This window comes from Globicephala melas, chromosome 7 (genome assembly GCF_963455315.2).
Source record: "Globicephala melas chromosome 7, mGloMel1.2, whole genome shotgun sequence".
Taxonomy (NCBI): Eukaryota; Metazoa; Chordata; class Mammalia; order Artiodactyla; family Delphinidae; genus Globicephala; species Globicephala melas.
Genome location: NC_083320.1, coordinates 38,920,155 through 38,941,878, shown reverse-complemented (window position 1 = coordinate 38,941,878; position 21,724 = coordinate 38,920,155). Strand labels below are relative to the sequence as shown.

Sequence of the window (21,724 nt, the reverse complement as noted above, 5' to 3'; positions counted from 1 at the left end):
GAAACTATCAGCAAATGAAAAACCGCCTACTGAATGGGAGAAGATGTTTTCAAATGACATATCCAATAAGAGGTTAATACTCAAAATACACAAGGAACTCACAAAACTCAATGTTAAGAAAACAAATAACCCAACTTTTAAAATGGGCAGAGGACCTGAATAAACATTTTTCCAAAGAAGACATACAGATGGCCAACAGGCACATGAAAAGATGCTGAACATCACTAATCATTAGAGAAATGCACATCAAAACCACAATGAGATCACCTCACACCTGTCAGAATGGCCACTGTCAAAAAGGACAAAATTCACAAAGAAAAAAATTTTCTCCTGTTTCTTTAATGTATCTATATGAGATGATGAATATTCACTAAACCTATTGTGGTAATCATTTCATGATGTATGTATGTCAAATCATTATGCTGTACATCTTAAACTTATACAGTACTGCATGTCAATTATATCTCATTAAAACTGGGGTGGGGCAATAGCAAGTGTTGGTGAGGGTGTGGAGAAAAGGGAGCCCTTGTGCAATGCTGGTGGGAATGTAAATTGGTACAGCCACAATGGAGAACAGTATGGCGATTCCTCAAAAAATTAAAAATAGAACTATCATACAATTTAACAATTCCACTCCTGGGTATTTAGCCAAAGAAAATGAAAACACTAATTTGAAAATATATGCACCCCTATGTTCACTACAGCATTATTTACAATAGCCAAGATATGGAAGCAATCCATGTGCCCATCAATAGATACATGGATAAAGAAAATGTGGTATATATAAATACAATGGAATATTACTCAGCTGTAAAAACCATGAACTCTTGCCATTTGTGACAACATAAATGGACCTACAGGGCATTAAGCTAAGTGAAATAAATCAGACAGGAAAAGACAAATACCATATGATTTCACTTATTTGTGGAGTCTAAAAAATAAATGAACAAACATGACAAAACAGAAACAGAGTCATGGTACACAAACAGGTGGTTGCCAGAGGGGAGGTGGGGTGCAAGGATGAGAGAAATAGGTGAGGGAGATTAAGAGGTACAAACTTCCAGGTGCAAAATACATGAGTCACAGATATAAAATGTACAGTGAGGGGAATATAGTCAATAATTATGTAACATCTTTATATTGTGACAGACGGTAACTAGACTTGTGATCAGTATGAAATGTATAGAAATATCCAATCACCGTATTATGCACCAGGAACTAACAGTGCTGTATTAAATAGGCCAATTGTACTTTACAATAGGAAAAGAGATCAGATTTGAGCTTATCAGAATCTGGGGGTAGGTAGTCTAAAGGTACAAACTTCCAGTTATAAGGTAAATAAGTACTAGGGATGTAATGTACAACATAATAAATATAATTCACACTGCTGTATGTTTATTATAGGAAAGCTGTGGAGTTCTCAGCCCAAAGAAAAAAGATTTTTTCTATTTCTTTAATGTTGTATCTATCTGAGACAATAATGTTCACAAACCAACTGTAGTAATCATGATGTGTGTTAAGTCAAATCATTATGTTGGACACTTCAGATTTACAGGGTTGTATGTCAATTATATCTCAATAAAATGGGAAGGGAAGAAGAGTGAAGGGAAAGAAAATTGCAATGAACTTCAGACAATACTTCCCAAAGTACAAACACCAAATTAGGTAACTGTTTCATACATATACAGTGCTGTACCACAAACGGCTCTGTTTTCTTTAATCCCCAATGGACCACAGGGTACAAAGGGGGACATGAGCACAACGTTTTCAAGCTAAAAGTGCAGTAGGTGTTCTCAGAGTGGAAGGCTTCCCTTTAGGGAGAATAAGGATGTGGCAAAGGCCTAATAAGAATGCAGCTGTAGGGCTTCCCTGGTGGCACAGTGCTTGAGAGTCCGCCTGCCGATGCAGGGGACACGGGTTCGTGCCCCGATCCAGGAAGATCCCATATGCCGCAGAGCGGCTGGACCCGTGAGCCATGGCCGCTGAGCCTGAGCGTCCGGAGCCTGTGCTCCGCAATGGGAGAGGCCACAACAGTGAGAGGCCCGCGTACCGCAAAAAAAAAAAAAAAAAAAAAAGAATGCAGCTGTAGATGATAGAAGGAAAGGGACATATGGTCCAAGTGCCCTAAAATTCTCATACCGTCATACAGAGGCAACTCAAATGAGGTCTACTGTAATGGAGCTACTACAAAGGTACAAAACACCTTGCTTAACCCAAGCCTTCGACACTGATTCCCACACACCTGACTTCTTAGGATCTCTACAGCACCCATTCTGCATGCTGAGCTACCACCCCCAGTCTCATCAGCACCCTGGGTGGAGAAGGGTGGTGAGGGCCTGAATGTTTCCTCTATACCCTTCATATATATATATATATATATATATATATATGTATTTATACATGAAGGGTTTATAAATAGTGGCCCTTGACTAATCACAAACAGCAGCCACACATAGTCAGAACACCATCTAGCTAAGTAACGCTGATCTTCAGTAAAACCAGAGGGGTGGATTTTAAAGTAACGTCTACATATTTTTAATGCTGATTAGCAATTCCATTTCAGTCTGTTTTCTCCTTTCAGATGATGACAGACATATGCACTCCTTCCCTCTGCTTTGGAACTTCTGTGAGGCTGGACTAAGAATTCCATTGACTTTTCTATCAGAAAACTCTTGTCTCACTTCCTTTCACATCCTCTTGGCCTCACCTCATGATTCCAGACGTGGCTGCAGTGAACAGTTCTGTGCTGGCTTCAATTCGGGTGGGAATGACAGGGTTTCCACTCAAGAAACTGTCTTTTGTTTTGTCCCGTGTGGCTTCTTTGATGCCGCAGCATGGGACCCTCGGGGTAGCCCATTCTGCACTCACACGTGAGCAGCCAGAAATAGGTGGAAGTTAACATCCTCAGGAGATAGGATGAGAGCTGACGGATAAATGCTACCACCCTGATCATCCTCAGGCAGATGATTCCAGGAAGCATTCAGAAGGTCGGGCAGGATCATTCCAGCCGCCCCGTATTGGTTTCTCCTCCTTCCTAGTTTTACTCTCCCAGATCCTTTACTCCTGCTTCCTGGGATCACCTCTCCAACTCTACACATGTCCTATTTTCAGGCTCTTCTTTCACAGGAGAACATCTAAAACACTTAAAAATCAGTGGTCTTCCATCCTTCCATCTCCCCTTCCATTCTTCCATTCTCATCTTTCTCCATAAAGGATTTCAGATTCATGGGAGGGCTATGAGTGAGGTGTGCAGGGTGAGAGTCAGGTCACCAGCTCTGAGAGGCTGGCAGCCACCAGTGCTGGGTCATCCTTGGTTTTAACAAGGATCACCTCTGGGAACATGAAGGTCTGTAATGAAAATCATTCTAGGTCTTCCAGGTAGAAAGGGCTTATATGTTCACATGCTCACGTGGGCTTAGATGCCTGGGGGTTATTTTTTTCATCTAATTTCTGGGACCCAAATCCACCACTTTTTAAATGCCAATCTCAACTTCTGCCAGTTGTGAGAACTCCAAACCATGGGTCATCACAAAGTATGTTTAAAAACGCTGGATGTGTGCACCACGTAAGACTAGAAGCTGACTTTGGAAAAAAGTGGGTGCTCTGCCAGAGACTACGAAGCAAGCGGTCTGTTCCTTTATGACCTGGGGTAGTCAGAGCAGCCCGCACTACCCAACCCGCACTCACAGCACCTTTCTTCATTTAGTGAAAGAGTCTATTTCCATGGAAGCTATGAGGGCAGAACTGGCTAAAAAACAAAAACAAAAACAAACAAAAACTGTAGGTAACTTCAGTGTTTTCCGCAACCCTCCCCCTGAAAAAAAACCAAAACTGTGTGTCGCTAAAAATGGCCTGAAGGCTCCAATTCTCCCATTTGTTTTTCCAAACATTTACAATGCCCATTACTGAAGAACACACCAGTGTTTTACCAAAAATGTAAATAAATGCAATTATTACCCCACCCCCCAAATCTTAATTACTGCCGGAAAATATTATCCAAGTGCAAACCATAATGTTCAAATGAATTTTTGTTTTAATTAATGGAATATGTTAAAAATTTCTTTCAAATATTATTTATCTTAAAAGACATAAAACTCAAATGATACGAAAGAAAAATTGCAAGACAAAGTCAAATATGAGCACAGTATAAGGTTTAAATCAGCCAAATAAGCATTTTAAACAATTATTTGCCTCATGGGCTAGGAAGGATTATTCATCTCAGCCACTGAATATCTATTCAGTAAGTAAATTTAAATTTAGTTGCTATTTGTAAACCTATATACTAATACTATTTATTGCTAAACCTATACACTAATTTTTTTTAACTAGTGGCAATTTTATTAAATTTAAAATTTTTTTAATTTTTAAAGAGAAAATTAAATGTCTATTCCATTTCATATCTTTGGCTCTTAACACAGAATACCTAAGACAGATATTTGCAGAACTAAAAAAAATGCTATGATTTTATTTCATAGAACATGGTGTGATAATCTTGGCATTATCGATAAAATAGGTTCACAATTAAAACGTGTACTTTGAAATGTTTAAGAGCATTCACCTGAACATTTTCATTGGAGTGTTTTTTTAATCTGAAAGAATCCTTAATTTCAAATTATTAGAAATCTACTCTGTATGAAGCCATTCAGATTCCATTTCATAGTTCATCCTGAGCTTTTAAAATGTTTCAAAACAAATAATGTTTGCATTGAACCTCCATTTAAAATCAACTTCCAGGAATCACAAGAGTATAACTCAACAATATTAAACTCAACATAATTATTTGACAGTAAACTTTATTGCAGTAAAATCTGATTTGTCCAGCACTTGATCAACTGAAAATGTCTATTAACTACCTCTTCCACAGGACAATGCTAATTTAACATCAAAATCATGAAAAAGGATGCCAAGATCTAAGAAATCTCCTGTAGCTAACAGTGCTAGAAGAGACACCTCTTCAGAGATCAAATCAACTGTTCTCATTTCAAACTCAGAAACTGGGGCTCCAAGAGGTAAGTGACTCTGTAATAGTCACAGAGCCATTAGTGAAAAATCTGTAATCTAAGTCCTTGCTTCCTAACTCCAACACTACTTCTGCTAGGTCATCCTCAGAATTCTTTTATTCATAATACTCAAATATCCTGCACATACTAGGTAATTATAGCTTACAGCTCCTTTATTAAGACAGTTATTTTTCCTACGATATATACCTCATAGATGTTCTCCATCGGAAAAGAAATGGAGCACAGAAATTTATAATAAAAAATTCAGTATCTTGGGCTTCCCTGGTGGCTCAGCGGTTAAGAATCCACCTGCCAATGCAGGGGACACGGGTTCGAGCCCTGGTCCAGGAAGATCCCACATGCCATGGAGCAAATAAGCCCATGTGCCATAAATACTGAGCCTGCGCTCTAGAGCCTGCAAGCCACAACTACTGAAGTCCGTGTGCCACAACTACTGAAGCCCGTGTGCCTAGAGCCCGTGCTCCACAACAAGGGAAGCCACCAGACTGAGAAGCCCACGCACTGCGACGAAGAGTAGCCCCCCACTCGCCGCAACTAGAGAAAGCCTGTGCACAGCAACAAAGACCCAATGCAGCCAAAAAAAAAAAAAAAAAAAAAATTCAGTATCTTATTTGCAAGTTTGAAAACTAGTAAACAACATTATTACAAAAGCAATAAAATATGAGATATTTGGTAAATTACCGTAGACAACTGTGGTAAAAATTTGACTGGTATCTTGGATTTTTCTTTGCTGGGTGATTTATCCTGCATGAAAAAATACAGACAAAACCCAACCCAACACTGTTTACTCTGTTAATGCTAAAATTGACTCATTGAACCAAGTGTTACAGAGTGTCTAATATAAAGTAAAGCACAGATCATCCAAAATATTCTAAAACATACTTTATGGATAGCATGATGTTGTGTACAGAAAATCATAAGGCATCCACAAAAGATTATTAGAGCTAATGAAAGAGCTCAGCAAGGTTGCAGGATTCAAGATTAATACACAAAAATTGCATTTCTAGATGCTAACAATGAACAATCCAAAACTGAAGTTAAGAAATTAATTTACAATAGCATCAGAAAGGATAAAATAGTTAGGAATAAATTTAACAAAAAGACATGCAAGACTTGTACAAAGAAAGCTATAAAACGTTATTGAAAGAAATTAAAGAAGACCTTAATAAATGGAAAGACATCCCATGCTCATGGATTGGAAGACTAATATTGTTAAAATGCAATACTCTCCCCTCAAAATAACCTACAGATTCAACACACCCTCTCTCAAAATCTCAGATGCTTAGTTGTAGAAATTAACAAGATGATCATAAAATTCACATGGAAATGTAATGGACCCAGAATAGCCAAAAGATCTTGAAAAAGAACAAAGTTGTCAGACTCACACTTTCAGATTTCATGACTTAACTACAAAACTACAGTAATGAAGACTGTGTAAGGATAAACATATAGATCTATAGATCAAAGGAACAGAATTGGGAGTTCAGAAATAAACCCATACATTTATGGGTGAGTGCCAAGACAGTTCAGTGGGGAATTGGCCATATCTTCTTCTAGGAATTTATCTAACGAGTGTCCATTCACTTAGCCCCCACCTCCTTTCTCCATGGCTAAAACTTCATTTTTTTTCCAGAATGCTCCACTTCCTAAGGTGACAATGTATTCAGGTTAATGCATCCTCAAGTTACTGTAAGTAACATACTTTTTAGCAGCAACTTTCAGGGAAAAGGGCTGATATCTTCCTTTGAGTAGAGGAGGATTCCATGGGAGGAATTCCACCTAGGTAAGAGGAAGCACTGTTGACAATAATGCTTTGTTCTATAAAGCAGATTATAAATCGTGCTTTTTGCCAATTGTCAATATTACCTCTCAGCTCCAAGTATACCCTTTTTGCCCCCCTTTGTGACTGGGCAGGATTCTATAACATTTCTCCTTTGCCAACCAGCATTAATATTATAAAGGGTGTCAAAACAACACTGTGAGAAGAAGGGACTCTCTTCCTGGTTCCAGGGCTTTTTGTCATTGCTTCCATGGTGTGGCTGCCAGCAGTCAGCATCCTTGACTGTGGGCACCTTCCCAGCCTGTGGTGTGTGGCTGACCCAGTGACAGACACCATCCAGCAGGGTTGCACCCCTAAGGGCAGCTTTCCAGAAAGTTTCCCTTACATCATAGAGGGAGACTTTCTTTCAAACTCTTCAGCATGCAAGCAAGATGGTTTTCTCACTTCCCACGTTGATACTTTCCTGATTTTCACAGCTGTATAGTACTCTAACGTATGAATATGATGTGATTCATCCATTCCATTCTCCTGTAAATTAACATTTAGCTTATTTCCAATGTTTCTCTATTACAAAAGATGTTCCAATAAACATCTTTGGTCATATGTTTTAGTATACACACAATTTTATTTCACACACACACATATACTATACAGTGTGTATATAATACACATATAATACACGTGAGTATGTAAATGTCTCTTTTGTCCCTTTAATTCCATTGGTATATTTGTCTATCTGTAAACAAATTGTATGACATTGTCTAAATTACTATGACTTCACAATATGTCTTGAAATCTGTAAGGCAATTCTCTCCACCTTAGTATTCTTAAAAATTATTATATACAATCTTGACCTTTTCTCTACCACGTGAATTTTAGGATCCACATTGCATGAAACTTTGGGGGATTTTGACAGAAACACACTGAATGCCTAGAATAATCTGGAGGAAATTGATATTGTTATGATATTGACTTCTTCATGAATACAATATATTTCTTTATTCACATCCTTGGAGTGTATCCTTCAAAAACTTTTTGTAATATTCTTCATAAGGGTGTACACATCTTTTTTTTTTTTTTTTTTTTTGCGGTTCGCAGGCCTTTCACTGTTGTGGCCTCTCCCGTTGCAGAGCACAGGCTCCGGACACGCAGGCTCAGCGGCCATGGCTCACGGGCCCAGCCGCTCCACGGCATGAGGGATCTTCCTGGACCGGGGCACGAACCCGTGTCCCCTGCATCGGCAGGCGGACTCTCAACCACTGCGCCACCAGGGAAGCCCTGTACACATCTTTTGTTAGACTTATTCTTAGGTATAAAGAATTCTGAGTGAAAAATGCATTACAGGACCTGAACAACTGACTTACCAACTTTTAATCACAACTAATTTGTAAACAGGGAAATGTCCATGAAGACTGCATCTACATATAATAATTTCTGTGACGGTTATTCTTTGTTTGCCCCAATCCAGTCTCCATGTTTTCCTTCCTGCTCTGTGCCTAGAAGGCTGACTTCTGTAGACAGGCAGCACCTGGGCTGCCAGCCCTCTGGCTTCTGCTGGGGATTAAGCAATGAGAGGCACCTGTAGGAGACTAGACAGGATGAAAGGAGAGAGTTTTGGATATTTCTCTCCTAGTACTCCCTGTTTCCCGTAGTTCTGATAGTGGCTAAATTCTTCCAGAGTTCAGCTCCTTTCAGGAAGCTACCATTCCAAGCCTCCAGCTCTCACCAAGTTCTGAGAACGGGGTTCAATTTCTTTGACCCGTCAGGCCTAGCAATGGCAACGACTTCCTGTTATTAATCCTTAGGTGCATCCTCATCCCTGTTGGTTTCTTCTCTTAACCTTGCCCACACCTCTCCAAATGGTCTTTTCATAAGTTTTCTTCAATTTAATCCTTTTAAGCATGCCATCTGTTTTCTGTTGGGATCCTAATATAATTTTACATTACCAGAATTAAAATTGCTAAAGAGTCAAGGTCTTCCTTGAGTACTCTGGCTTGGCACTCAGTTTTTATTTTACTGATTTTCAACTACTTGTCTATTGGAAGGGATATTTGAAACCTGGTATAATCCAAATTTAACAGTTCTGATGAAATGACCAGAATCTATGAATGTGTCTGGTTAAAATCAACAATAATCCTGAAGTTGTCTGATTAAATCAACAACCAACTCTCAAAATCTAATAGGGTTGAGTTAAATATAGTCATCATATGTTCTGAGTTATGGTTGTTAAAATTATCACCATGCTGTTGGCCTCATACCCAACTGTTTTCACTCTGCTCTCCTTTTTAAGCAATAACATCAAGGAGACAGGATGAAGGAAAACAGAATGAGCATCATATAAATGCAAAACTACTTAATTTAACAACTAGAAAATGCGCTAAGGTAGAGATAAGCTGACAGCTTTTCCCTCTGCTCTGCCCACAATCTGTAGTGGATTTTGCGGGGAGCTTCGTGCTCTTTGGATATCTGTATTTTTAAACCTCTGAAAGTTCTTCAACTGAAACTCAAAAAGCCTTATGTTTTAACTAATTTTAAAAATGAAAGAAGCAGTTCCAAGAGATTTTTCTTCTAAATACCTAATTTAAGAGTTCAAATTGCTATTCCTGAAAAATGCCATGTCACTCTAAACCTTCCACTATTGAGATGAATATATTAAAATCTCCTTCAGCAAATATGATTTTACCACCTGCTTACTTTTTCAGACTAAATGAACACATAAGTAAATGTCACATCAAAATGTTATTTCCAAAAGTTTAATCCATTCTGTTTGTTTCAGGTTAAAATATAAAACCTTTCACCCTTTCAAAAGGAAAACTACACTCAAAATCAGCATAAATGAAAGTATCAAGAGTTTTAAAATTACAAGTCAACAAAAGCAGCCAGAGAGAGACCTCTACTGTTTAAAAATAGTATGTAGAAAATGTAAATAGTCCTAGATGGGCTCATGCCCATTCTTTCAAGATCCCACTGCCTTTTTAATAACAGAGGTTCCTTTGGGGTGGGGGCGTGTAATTTCCAAACATCACTTTTATTAAGATAAAGTGAAACTTAAAACTTGACTACCAATAGGTTTTTAGTGGACGCTTTTCAGTTGTAAACTGGTCAATTTGGGCTTTGTGAAACAACAGCTATTCAGAAATACCACTGCAAATATGGTAAAGGCATATTTTAAATTTCAACACCACAGCACATGATTCAAAAGCAGGTCAAAGACTGATGTGAGCATCAAGAAAATAAGCTATTTTTGATTAATGAATTAGGGTTTTGACATTTTCAGTTAGTAATCTACAACTCAATGTTACTTTTAATCTTCTTTCCACAATAAACTCTAACACTACCAAAGAAATTATGAAGCTTGAAAAAGAAAAGATTATAGTTTAGTGTCAAACCAAGAAGCTAAGCAAAATCTACCGGCTTAAAAGCAACTGTTTTCCATTCAGTACCAGGATGCTTAGGGGGCCTTTTCCATACAAATCTAGAGAGTTAGAGTTGTTTTCTAGCTAGCCCAGAATAATGCCCACACTTAACGTCTTCCCATTCTGTTCTGGCATTAAAAAGGTCGACCATTGTTCATTCCTTTTGTTTACAGTTACCCTTAAATTCAATAAAGAGTTCTAAAAAGTATCTACTGCAACATATGTTACCGGTTCCCTTTGTCAGAAACGCAGCAAGCCAAAACGCTGAGACATCCGAGGTTTGCAGCGAAGACAGGGCTTATTCACAAGGCAGCCAAGGAGAAGACAGACGAACAAATCTCAAATCTGGCTCCCGGAAGCCAAGGGGCTGGGGTACTTATGGGATAAGGAGTAACGCAGCAGGGCCGTCTGAGGCGTAGGGAGCGTGAGAAGCGTGGGGAGCGTGGGGAAAGGTGATTGGAAAAAGGTGTGGTAGGCGTGGAAATCACCCCTCTGCTCAGGTGTAACTAAGCTACAGGCCTCTAGTTTCAAAAATGCAGGCGCTTAACAGGATCTGAGGGTGGAGTTTTCAGCCCTCCGATGTCAAAAGGTCACCAAGCCATACTTGCATATGCCCAGTTGGAGGGTCAGAGTGCCTATGCAACCTTAACTAGCTCAGCCCCAGAGACACAGCTGACTCCAAGCTCCTGCAAAACAACTCCGGCAAACATCTTATTGTTTAGGCTCCATGTGGAGTGGAGGACCTGCAAGTCTTTTGTAGCAACAATTAAAAGCAAGCTTGATTAGTGGAGGCCAGTGAAATGGATTTGACTAATGATGATTCCCCACGGTTTCATATGCATCTTTTGTTACATGCCATGGGGATGTTTTCTTAAGAAGAAATTCCACTTGCCACTTACCAAACCCTTTCATGTGTAGTATGGTATGGCATGGTATCTTGTTTGAACTTTGTAATAACCTTAGAAAGGAGGAAAATTTGTTCTGATTCCTCCCCTTTGCATAAAAGAGAGAGAAGGTTTAGAAAAACCAAGTGATTTGCCCAAAGTCGCACCGCTAGGAAGGGGCTTATATTCCAACCCTAGAGCCCAAATCCAAGGCAACTCCCCACCGAGCTTCCCCCCAGACAAACACAGCCACCATTAGCACACTGGGGACACTCTAGGGCTGTAATTTAAACTGCAGGCGCTCTGCTCCACTGTGTTTGGTTGTTATGACAACACCAAGTACGAACGGTTGGGAAGAGAACATATAAAAGTTTTCACCGAAAACGCTCAGTATCCCAGATCATAAGTGGGATGAAAGAAGCTATACCCCGCGAGGCCACAACTGCGGAGTCCGGAAGACCTAGGCTTCCATCACTTTTGAAATACAAGGGAAGCTTCGCAGCCGGACGAGCCTGGCGAGGAGCCAACCTCTCACCTGCCGGCTGCTCATGGCTGTGAGGACGCGCTGGTGGCACCCGGTGGCCCCTGGATCGCTCCTGCCCGGAGCCCCGAGGAACCGCTCGGACGAGAGATGCGGCGCCCGGGGACAAGGCAGTCTATGCTCCCTCAGCGCCGGGGCTGTCTAGCTTCCCGGCTGCGTTCGTTGCTAAGCAACAGGCCCGCGCAGGTTCCATTTCCGGTCATCTGTTGCTCCTGGGACAGCGCCCGGGAACTGGCAGTGCACTCCCGCGGGAGGCACTTTCCAGGGCGCTGGGTGGCGCCTGAGCCCGCGTGATGCGTTAGCAGCGGGCAAGTAAATAGCTGAAGGCGGTGGGTGCTCTTCCTTCTGCCTTGAGGAGTAAATACCCTTGGATTACTGACCGGTCACTTTTGCACCCTCCTAACTTAGCTGGGTGCTGCGGGTCCCTGCCTTAACTCCTATTTTCCTATTTAACTTTATCTGTGCCTAGGAGGTCTCAGAGGACTAGTGGAATGAAATGATTGCAGATTTCATTGCTTATGGGGGCAAGTGGAATTAGGAGAACAAAGCATGCAGAGCTTGGAACAAGTAAGCACCTTCCTTCTATTTTCCATGGGTTTCCAACTCACGTTGTTTTCTTGACTTTTCCCACACACTAGAAAACTATCCTTTAGAAGAATACCGGAAAAAGAAACTTCAAGAATTCGTTTAAACCAACATTCCCGGATGGTCTACTGCATGAAGGGTGCTGTGCTAAGGGCTAGGCATACAAACCTGACCAAGATGCCATCCCTTTAGCACCGGCTAAGGGAGTATTCAAATAAGCAGTTAAAATGGTGCAGGCAACATGGGAAGGAGGATCCTCAGGAAGAACACAAAGCAGGAACTTCTTAATTTCTCCTGGAAGATGTGGAAGTGATGTGAGATCTGAAGGAAGAAGACATGGCTGGACAATGTTGAAAGCAAGCAGATTATATATATATAAAGGCCCTAGACAAGAGTGGATGGCTGATGCAAGAATTAAAAGTAGTTCTGAAAGTTTGAAGAGTTGATTTACGTAAAGGGAGTTAAAGAAAATCTAGAGATGAAGCTGAGGTGACATGCAGGTGCTATATCTTAAAGGACTCTTTAAAACATGGTGTAATAGGGAAGAACAAATCTGACTCCATTTTGGATCTGTTTCTTTTACTTTAACCTTAGTATTCTATTGTTTTCACTACAAGTTAAGAATGTTGCCTAGAGCCTGAAATATACAGGACAGCCCATTCTCAAGGCTCTGACCTTTAAAGGTATAACACTTTTCCATTCATAGAGAGAGAAAAAGTTGAAGAACAGAGAATAACATTTGTCTTGTCAGAGGTTTACAGGAACATCATGACCTGACCTACCTGGACAGCTGCAAGAACAAAGGATTCCAACACCAAGAAGTTGGCAACAACCAAATACACCCCCTCCCCTTTTACTATAAAAGAAGCCTGAATTCTAAGTTAGGTAAGACCGTTCTTTGGGACACTAGTCCACCATCTTCTCAGTCTGCTGGCTTTCCAAATAAAGTCACTATTTCTTGCCCCAACAACTTGTCTCTCTATTTATTGGCCTGTTGTTCTGCGAGCAGTATGAGCTTGGACTCGGTAACAATGGTATGGAGTTTAGACTTAAAGGGAAAATGATCTCCACTGAAAAGTGTTTTGTTCAGAAATTATAAGAGCCCATCCTAAAATTCACAGGGAATTTCAAGGGACCTAGAAGAGGCAAAACACTCTTGAAAAAGAACAAAGTTGAAGGACTCACAATTCCTGATATCAAAACTTAATACAAAGCTGCAGAATTAAAAACTGTCTTTTCAACAAATGGAGTTGGGAAAACTGGAGATCCACATGTAAAAGAATGAAATTGGCCTAACACCATATACAAAAATTAACTAAAAATGGATTAAGTCCTAAACGTAAGAGCTAAAACTATGAAACTTTTAGAAGAAAACATAAGGGAAAAGCTTCGTAACATTGGATTTGGCAATGATTTCTTGGATATGACACCAACTGCATAAGCAACAAAAGAAAAAATAGACAAATTGGACTTCATCAAAACTTAAAACCTTTGTTCATCAAAGAACAGTGAAAAGGTAGCCCACAGAATGGGAGCAAGTATTTTGCAAATTACATATCTGATAGGGATTAATATCCAGGATATATCGAGAATTCCTAAAACTCAACAGTAACAAACAATCTGATTTTTAAAAATGGCAAAGGACTCAATAAGACATTTTCCCGAAAAAGATATACAAATGGCCTATGAGCGTATGAAAAGATGCTCTACATCACTAATCATCAGGGATATGCAAATCAAAACCACAAGATACCATTTCACATCCACCAGAGTGGTTATTATTAAAAAGAGAAGCAATAAAAAGTGTTGATGAGGACATGGAAAAATTGGAACCCTCATACACTACTGATAGGAATGCAAAATGGTGCAGCCCTTATGGAAAACAATATTGCAGTTCCTTAAAAACTTAAAAATAGAGTTACCATATGATCCAGCAATTCTATTGCTGGTATTTGCCCAAAAGAACTGAAAGCAGGAACACAAACATATTTGTACATCCATGTTTATAGCAGCATTATACACAACAACCAAAAGCTAGAAGAAACCCAATCACCCATCTAAGGATGAATGGATAAATAAAATATGGTAATACAATGGGAATTTTTTTCATAGTGTGCCTACTGGTGTTTATTTATTTTTTAAAGTTATATAGGCGTATGAAAAATGCTCAAAATAGAACAAAATTTTACAAGAAATAAGTCTCCCACACCTGATCCATTTTTCACCTCCTCAGAGACAACCAGTGTTACTACTTTCTTTGGTAGACTCTAGAAATTTCCATACATAAATAGACATATATAGCTATCTTATTTATATAAATGTTTGCATACTACACAATCTATTCCGTGATGTGCTTTTCCTATTCACAATATATCTCAGAGATGGATCCATGTCACGCACTCGTTCTTTTTGACACTGGACAGTGTTCCACGGCAGATTCTCCACAATTTCTTAACCAGTTCATTATTGATGGGTACAATGGGAATATTATTCAGCCTTAAAGAGAAAGGAAGTTCTGACACATGCTACACCATGGATGAACCATAAAGGCCTTATGCTAACTAAAATTAGTCAGTCACAGAAGAACAAATACTGTATGACTCTACTCACATGAGGTACAGAGTCAAATTCATATAAACAGAATGGTGGTTGTCAGGGGTTGTGGGTAGGGAGGAATGAGATATTATTTTTCAAAGGGTACAGAGTTTCAGTGTTTGCAAGATGAAAAAATTCCAAAGATGAATGGCCGTGGTAGGTGCACAACAGTGTGAATGTACTTAATGCCACTGAACTGTACACTTAAAAATGGTTAAAATTGTAAACTTTATGTTATGTATATTTTACAGTTAAAAAATTTTAAATTCTTTTTTTAAAAGAGGAAAACTAAAGCCAAATAATGAGGAGGAAGAGGAAGAATATTTAATTTTTTTAATGATGCTTTATTAAACAATTGATTTGACAGAAATATTTGTTATATAAACTTAATTACTGAGAAGTTTCTTTTCTTCTTTCTTTCTTTTTTTTTTTTTGGCCACGCCATATGGCATGCAGGATCTTAGTTCCCTGACCAGGGATCAAACCCGCGCCCCCTGCAGTGAAAGTTTTAACCATGGGACTATTATGAGAGTTCCGCAAGAGATGATGGTGGCTGGAACTGGGGTAGTGATGGAGGTAATAGAGATTCAAGAGATATTTAGGAGGTGGTTCCACTAGAATGTGGATGTTTAAAATGGAGAAATAAGGTTGAGGATCATTTTACTGCTTTGGATACCTGTATGAATGATGGGATAGAGAAAAGAGGAAGAGGAGTGGGCTTTAAAGAGAAAGCAATGAGTGTGGGACATGGCGACTGTGAGATAACTACAACACGTGTAAGTGCATATATGGCCAGTAGGTGTTGTACATAGCAGTCAAAGCTCAGAAGATAAATTCTGAGCTAAGGACATGGATTTGAGACTCATTAACATATAAGTGACATACAATCCATAAGCAGAGATGAGATGGCTCAGGGAGTATGTAGAACAAGAACAGAAGAGAATCTAGTATAAAAAACAAACAATATTTGAAAGTTAGACAGAAGGGAACCCTGGAAGGAGAACTGAAAAGTGGCCAGAGACAATTGGAAACTGAGAGTATAGACCCATGGAAACCAAAGAAAACAATATTTCAAGAAGGAGAATTTGGTCAACACGGTCAAATGCTTCGGAGCGGAGATTCAAAAGTATCCATTGGATAAAGCAATAAGGAAGTCACTGGTGAACGTGGCAAAGGGATTTCAGTACAATGAGGTAGGAGGATGTGGGCCCAGATACCAGAGGCTGGAGAATGAAGGGAGGGAGACTGCCAGTGTAGGCAAATCTTCAAAAAGTATGGGTTATGGACAAGAGGGATGGAGTGGGGATTGAGGGGAGTCATGGATACAAAGACCTTATTTTTCAAACAAGAGAGTTTTGCTTATGTTTATATGCAAATAGTAAGGGGGAGGATAGAGATGAAGGGAAAAGTTAAAAGGAGATAGGATTACTTCCAGATGAAGAGACACCCTGTAGGGACACTCACAAAAGGAGGAAGAAGGATGCATGGAGATGTGGGTGTTGAGAAGTTTGCTGGTGTGTAGTTGGGGGCATTTCCAAAAATTGAGTATCATTTTCTCTGTGATGTAGAAAGCGAAATCACCTACTAAGAACTAGAGGGAAGGTAGGAGTCAGGGGTTAAAGGAAAATTTGAGCAGAACCAAGAAGTTTTGAAATGACTACTTGGCAGAAAAGGAGAGAGAACAGAAGTGATCAAGGAAATTTAGGAAAGGCCTAGATGAAGTTGAAGCTTCTGAATTAGTGGTGACAGAAATCTACACTCCAAACATGTTCAACAGACCAGGCTCAGGTTCAGAGAAGACCAACACACAGCACACTCCCCAGGCCGGTATGACAGCAGGATAACTGATGGCTCACAGATAGACTAGAGAAAGAGGCAGACAGACCACTTCAGATTGGCAGGTGCCAGGTTTAATAAGCCAGGGAACTTACATACAAGACTTGTCTTGGGTACCTGCAAGATGCATACATCTCTGCACCCACCTGCCAGAATCTTCCAAGTTTATATGGAGGCATTAATGGAGTTCAGTCACATATATGGTCCAGATGGTCTCAACAACACATTGCTCTATAAGGCTGTCTCTCTGGAAACAGCTCCCACTGTGAGAACAGAGGAGTGTATACTCCAAGGACCGGGGAGGGAATGGGGAGCCTCTGATTGCCCGGGTCCACCTTGTGGATCCACCAGCAGTCACATCCTCTCAATGACCTCCAACAACAACAGAGCAAGAGAATGGGGCATCTGGTAGGAGTGAAGTTGAAATAAAGAATCTCAGAACCTAAAATCAGTAGGGGAAGAAAGGGCTGTTGAATGGGGTAGGTGGGGTCTTTGTGAGGGTAACACAATTGGAGGCTCTAACTATCAAAGCAGAAAGGATAAGAGTGAGGGTATTGACTCTGATCTCAGAGGTGGAGCAATTCCAGATGTTGACAAGGCACACAACTAGCTGTGGACATGGGTGACGAAAGTAAAGGACTTTGCCCATGGAAATTCAAGGAACTAAGTTGCTAAGGCTATGGCTGTTCCCGTGGATGCTGAAGTAGCGGAGTGGAGAGGACAGCCATGAGCTAAAGTCCTCAATGAATGAAGCAGGAGAAAAGGAGAGAAGATGCTATGAGCCTAAAATTAGTAAGAATTTTTTACTAGAAAACAGAGAATAAATGCTGAAGACCCCATCTCCTGAACTTGGAATGTGGAAGAATTGAAAATCCCACATAGAAACAGACCCTTCAGGGAGAGACAAACTTCAGTCAAAACCTGGAGCTAGGGATAAGGTTCAGAGACTGAGGGGAAGAGGTAGAGTGCTTTCACAGCCCTAGGGCACAGTGAAAAGATCTGAAAGCCAGCAGAGTGCTGGAAGGTTGAGTCAACCAAAGAGAAGCAAAAAGCACCTAGACAGTAAGACTCCGAGAAGCAAAAAAATGACCTTTAAGGGCTCACAGCACTGGCAATAACCAGGAGATATAAAGCGGTGATTGGTTTAGTGACTGCCCTACATGCTGCCAAAAGAACTAGTCCCAACAGCTCCCAGGTGTTAGAAGAAATTAGGGCTCTTGGTAGAAACCCAGCACCAACTGGATTGCTTCAGGAAGGGTACCTGTCCACATGAGCAGGCCAGCAAGAAACAGAAGGAGTCACAGCAACAGTCTAGACAGAGATGAGCCTGAAACAGTCAGCCATTCACCCTTTCCCCATCTGCGAACTTTCCTTCTTCAGTATTCTGCTGTCCCGCTCTCTGCTCACCACAACCTCAAAAGCCATAATTGAAATAAACAAGCAGCAGGGTACTCTGACTTTCTACATTGTCTCCATTTCTAGCTCCCCTTGGGGTCAATTTCTCATTTGCAGAATCCTGTTTCTAAATTTGTCTTCTGTAGTGCACCTTGCCAGCATTATGGAAGGAAAAATAATTTTATAAAAATTGGCAAAGACAGTTCTTTTGTATTTGTCAGTTATTGTGATCCCTGTCAAGCAAGAGGAATATGGCTCCAGGGGCTGAATTCCCATTGTAATTCTCACAGCAGTCAGTAATGTCACCAACCATACTGCGGCTGAGATATAATCCCTGTCCTCACCACTCAGGTTAAGGCAGGCTCAAAAACCTGACAAGAATCAATATATTTCAAAAAATATTAGGAATGAATTTTTTTTTTTTTTCGGTACTTGGGCCTCTCACTGTTGTGGCCTCTCCCGTTGCGGAGCACAGGCTCCGGACACACAGGCCCAGCGGCCATGGATCATGGGCCCAGCCACTGCGCGGCATGTGGGATCCTCCCGGACCGGGGCACGAACCCACGTCCCCTGCATCGGCAGGCGGACTCGCAACCACTGCGCCACCAGGGAAGCCCCAGAAATGAATTTTTGATTAGACATGTTGGACCACTGGTTTGCTCAAGTTATAGAAAGACACTTTACTTCTCCTGCTATTTGTCTCCTTGAAAGACTGCATCATGCAATTACTTAGGGCTTAAGTAAACTTTGAAGGGCTTAAGTTTGGGTACCATTATCTATATGCTTTTGACTTACTAATCTACAAATATGGAAATCCATTTTAAGAGAAACCACCTGGGAACAGAAACTGGTTACCTCAGTTAACCAAATATGAAAGACCACATGGAAAACAGAAATTGACTTGTTGATATTTTGGTTCCCCGAGTGTCAAGGTCAGTTGCATTTATGATCTTGTGTTTTCTTTGATGGTTTGGGCGTTTTTTGCTAAAATTTATTTTATTAGACACGAACCAAATGCTTCCTTAAGGACTGTACGCCCAAATTTGTGCTGAGCCTATGGGAATCTTTTATGAGAAGGTATTTTATTTTCCTTTAAAATATATAAGCTTATGCTGCTGAGTTCCGACTTATGTTGTTATTTGTTACTACTCATTATTTTAGCTTCAGCTTTTGAAACTGTAGCATGTGTGAAAGGAAGGACTGTGAGTTACACATGTTCCTTTTGAGGCAGTGTGGTAGCTTTTTATGATTGTGGGGCATGGTATGAGGCTGAGAAAATTAAGTGTACAACTTAAAGCAGAGTCCAGGACACCGTGTTCTTCTCTCTGCCCATGCCTTTCTCTCTTTGTGAACCTGTACTCATCCACATCTTCCTCATCTTGCTCAGTCAACAAATATTTCTTGAACACCAGCTGTGGGCCAGGCACTGTTCTAGGCATGGGAGAGACAGGGGGCAGCCAAGACCTCAGCTCTTGTTCTAGTAAAGAGAAAGAGAAAACTAGCAGGAAAAAAAATAAGTATATTAATCAATTTTTATTTCAGATGATGAAAATGCAAGAAGAAAATGAAACAGGGTAATGGGAGACTGCAGTCAAGGAAATTCTTGCTGAGGAGGAAACATCTGAGCTGAGACTTGAATGACAAAAAGGAACCAGCTGTTCAAAGATGAGTTTCCCAGGAAATGGCCAAGCCCAAATGTGAGAATGAACTCAATACATTCAAGGGCCTGAAGAAGGCCAGGAACACAGCGAGGAAGGATCTTATTTTAATTGGGCGGAGAAACTATGAACTGAAATGGAGCGGGAGTGGAAGCGGGAAGGCCAGTTAGGAGCCTCTTGGGGTAGGTCAGGGAAGTAACAACGGTGGCTTGAACTTGGGGAAAGTAATGGAGATGGAGAGAAGGGGACAAATCAGGGATATATTTTGGAGAAAAACCTGATAGGACTTGCTGATGGACTAAATGTAAGGAATGAGAATAGGGTAAAATGACTGTTAGGGTTTTTTGTCTAAGCTACTTGGTAGGTGGTAGTACTTTTAACTGAAACGCAAAGCGGGGTTTGGGGGCACATGCTGGAAGGTGCAAGAAAATAAAAAAACTTGGTTTTCAAACATGTTAAGTTTGAGATGCCTGTTAGATGTCCAAGTGAGATGTTGAGGAGACTGAAAGCTATACAACCCTGGCTATAACTCTGGTCAAGGAACAGATTAGAAGTTCAGCCGTAGACAGACGGTAACTGAAGCCATGAGGTTAGACGAAATCAAGTAAGACAGAGTAAGTAGAAACAAAAAGAAAGGTGGTCCAAGGATCAAGCCCCAAGCCTCTCATATTCTCTTTCTGGAAACTAGAAATTTAAAAATTACGTACTTTGTCAATCCTTTAACAGAGAGTTACGCAGTACAAAGTTAGAGTTACAACAGATATCTCAGATACAAAAGAATCCTATGACATTTGGTTGACAATTCATGCATGTGGTATTTGTTTGTGAAAATATTGAGCTATATATGGACCAATTCCCATAAAAACAAATAATGATGCTGGCTTATTACCACACATTGACCTTTGACTAATCACAACCAGATCTGGAAAAACACAAGATTGCACTTGGTTTCTCTGAACACTAGAGGGAGATATATACACCTGCAAATTAAGGAAACATTTTTTCCTATACAACCAATTTTACCACAGAATCATAGAATATTTAAAATTTTGATATTCTTGCAATATCAAGAAATTAGTCATGGGCTAATGCTAAAATAAATTACACATGTTTGGAAAGTAACCCATTTTCTTTGTTAAACCAGGTTTTACTAAAAGGCTATTTCGTATATGCTTATGATATGCTATATTGCCAGGTGACGTCTTAGTCATTTTTCTCTTGGGCAATGTGAAGCAATAATATAAAAATCAGTCCATTTTTGTTTTTTAGATTACAGTCCATTTTTATTTGGGGAAACATCAGTGTTTCCTCCCCAGGAATTCTGGTAATATGCTCATTGTAAGCCAAATTGTCAAAAGCTTTGACTCTCGACCTTATGTCTGTGGACACTGGGAATGTGCTGTACTTCATCACGTTCAGTGTTTTTCAGGTGGCTTAAAGGTCATTGGCACTGACTTAATTCTGGGCTTTTTATTTGCCCAATAAAATGCTCTTCGACTTTTCTAGGTAATCGCATAGATATGTAGTGTTTTCACGATTGCTCGAGGCAGCTAGAAAACTTTTTCTTTATTTACTTTGGTAATCTTTCCAAGGAACACACTGTACAGTGTCCTCTTTTCCTGATCAAAGGTTGAATATGAGCCTGATCCAACAGCTCTTAGCCTACCAAATACTTTCTTTGACCTTGTAACTAATTTAATAAGCCCTCTTTTCTGTAACTTCAACACTGAAATGCTTCTGGTAATTGAAGGGAGAAAAATGTCTTTTCTATCCCTAGGGAAGGAGTATAGTGTAGGAAAAGAGGCTATTTTCTGGAATCAAAGCTGGTATGAATCCTGACTTTGGATAGATGTTAACTAAACATATTATGGTGATCATTTCACAATGTATTTGTATATCAAATCATTATGTTGTACAACTTAAACTCATACAATGTTATGTGACAATTATATCTCAAAAAAAAAAAAAAAAGTCCCGACTTTGTCTCTACCGGCTGGTGAAGGCAAACAAGTT

General features: G+C 40.1%; 1 protein-coding gene across 1 annotated transcript in view; it reads right to left on the bottom strand.

The window, feature by feature from the left end:
• The window catches only part of DNAH7 (dynein axonemal heavy chain 7), a 246,720-nt gene extending 235,069 nt beyond the window's left edge, over positions 1-11,651 (bottom strand). The window contains exon 1 of the mRNA XM_030855979.3: positions 11,637-11,651. Coding sequence (XP_030711839.2) covers positions 11,637-11,651 — 15 coding nt within the window. The remainder of the gene's footprint in view (positions 1-11,636) is intronic.
• Positions 11,652-21,724: the final 10,073 nt, after the last annotated feature.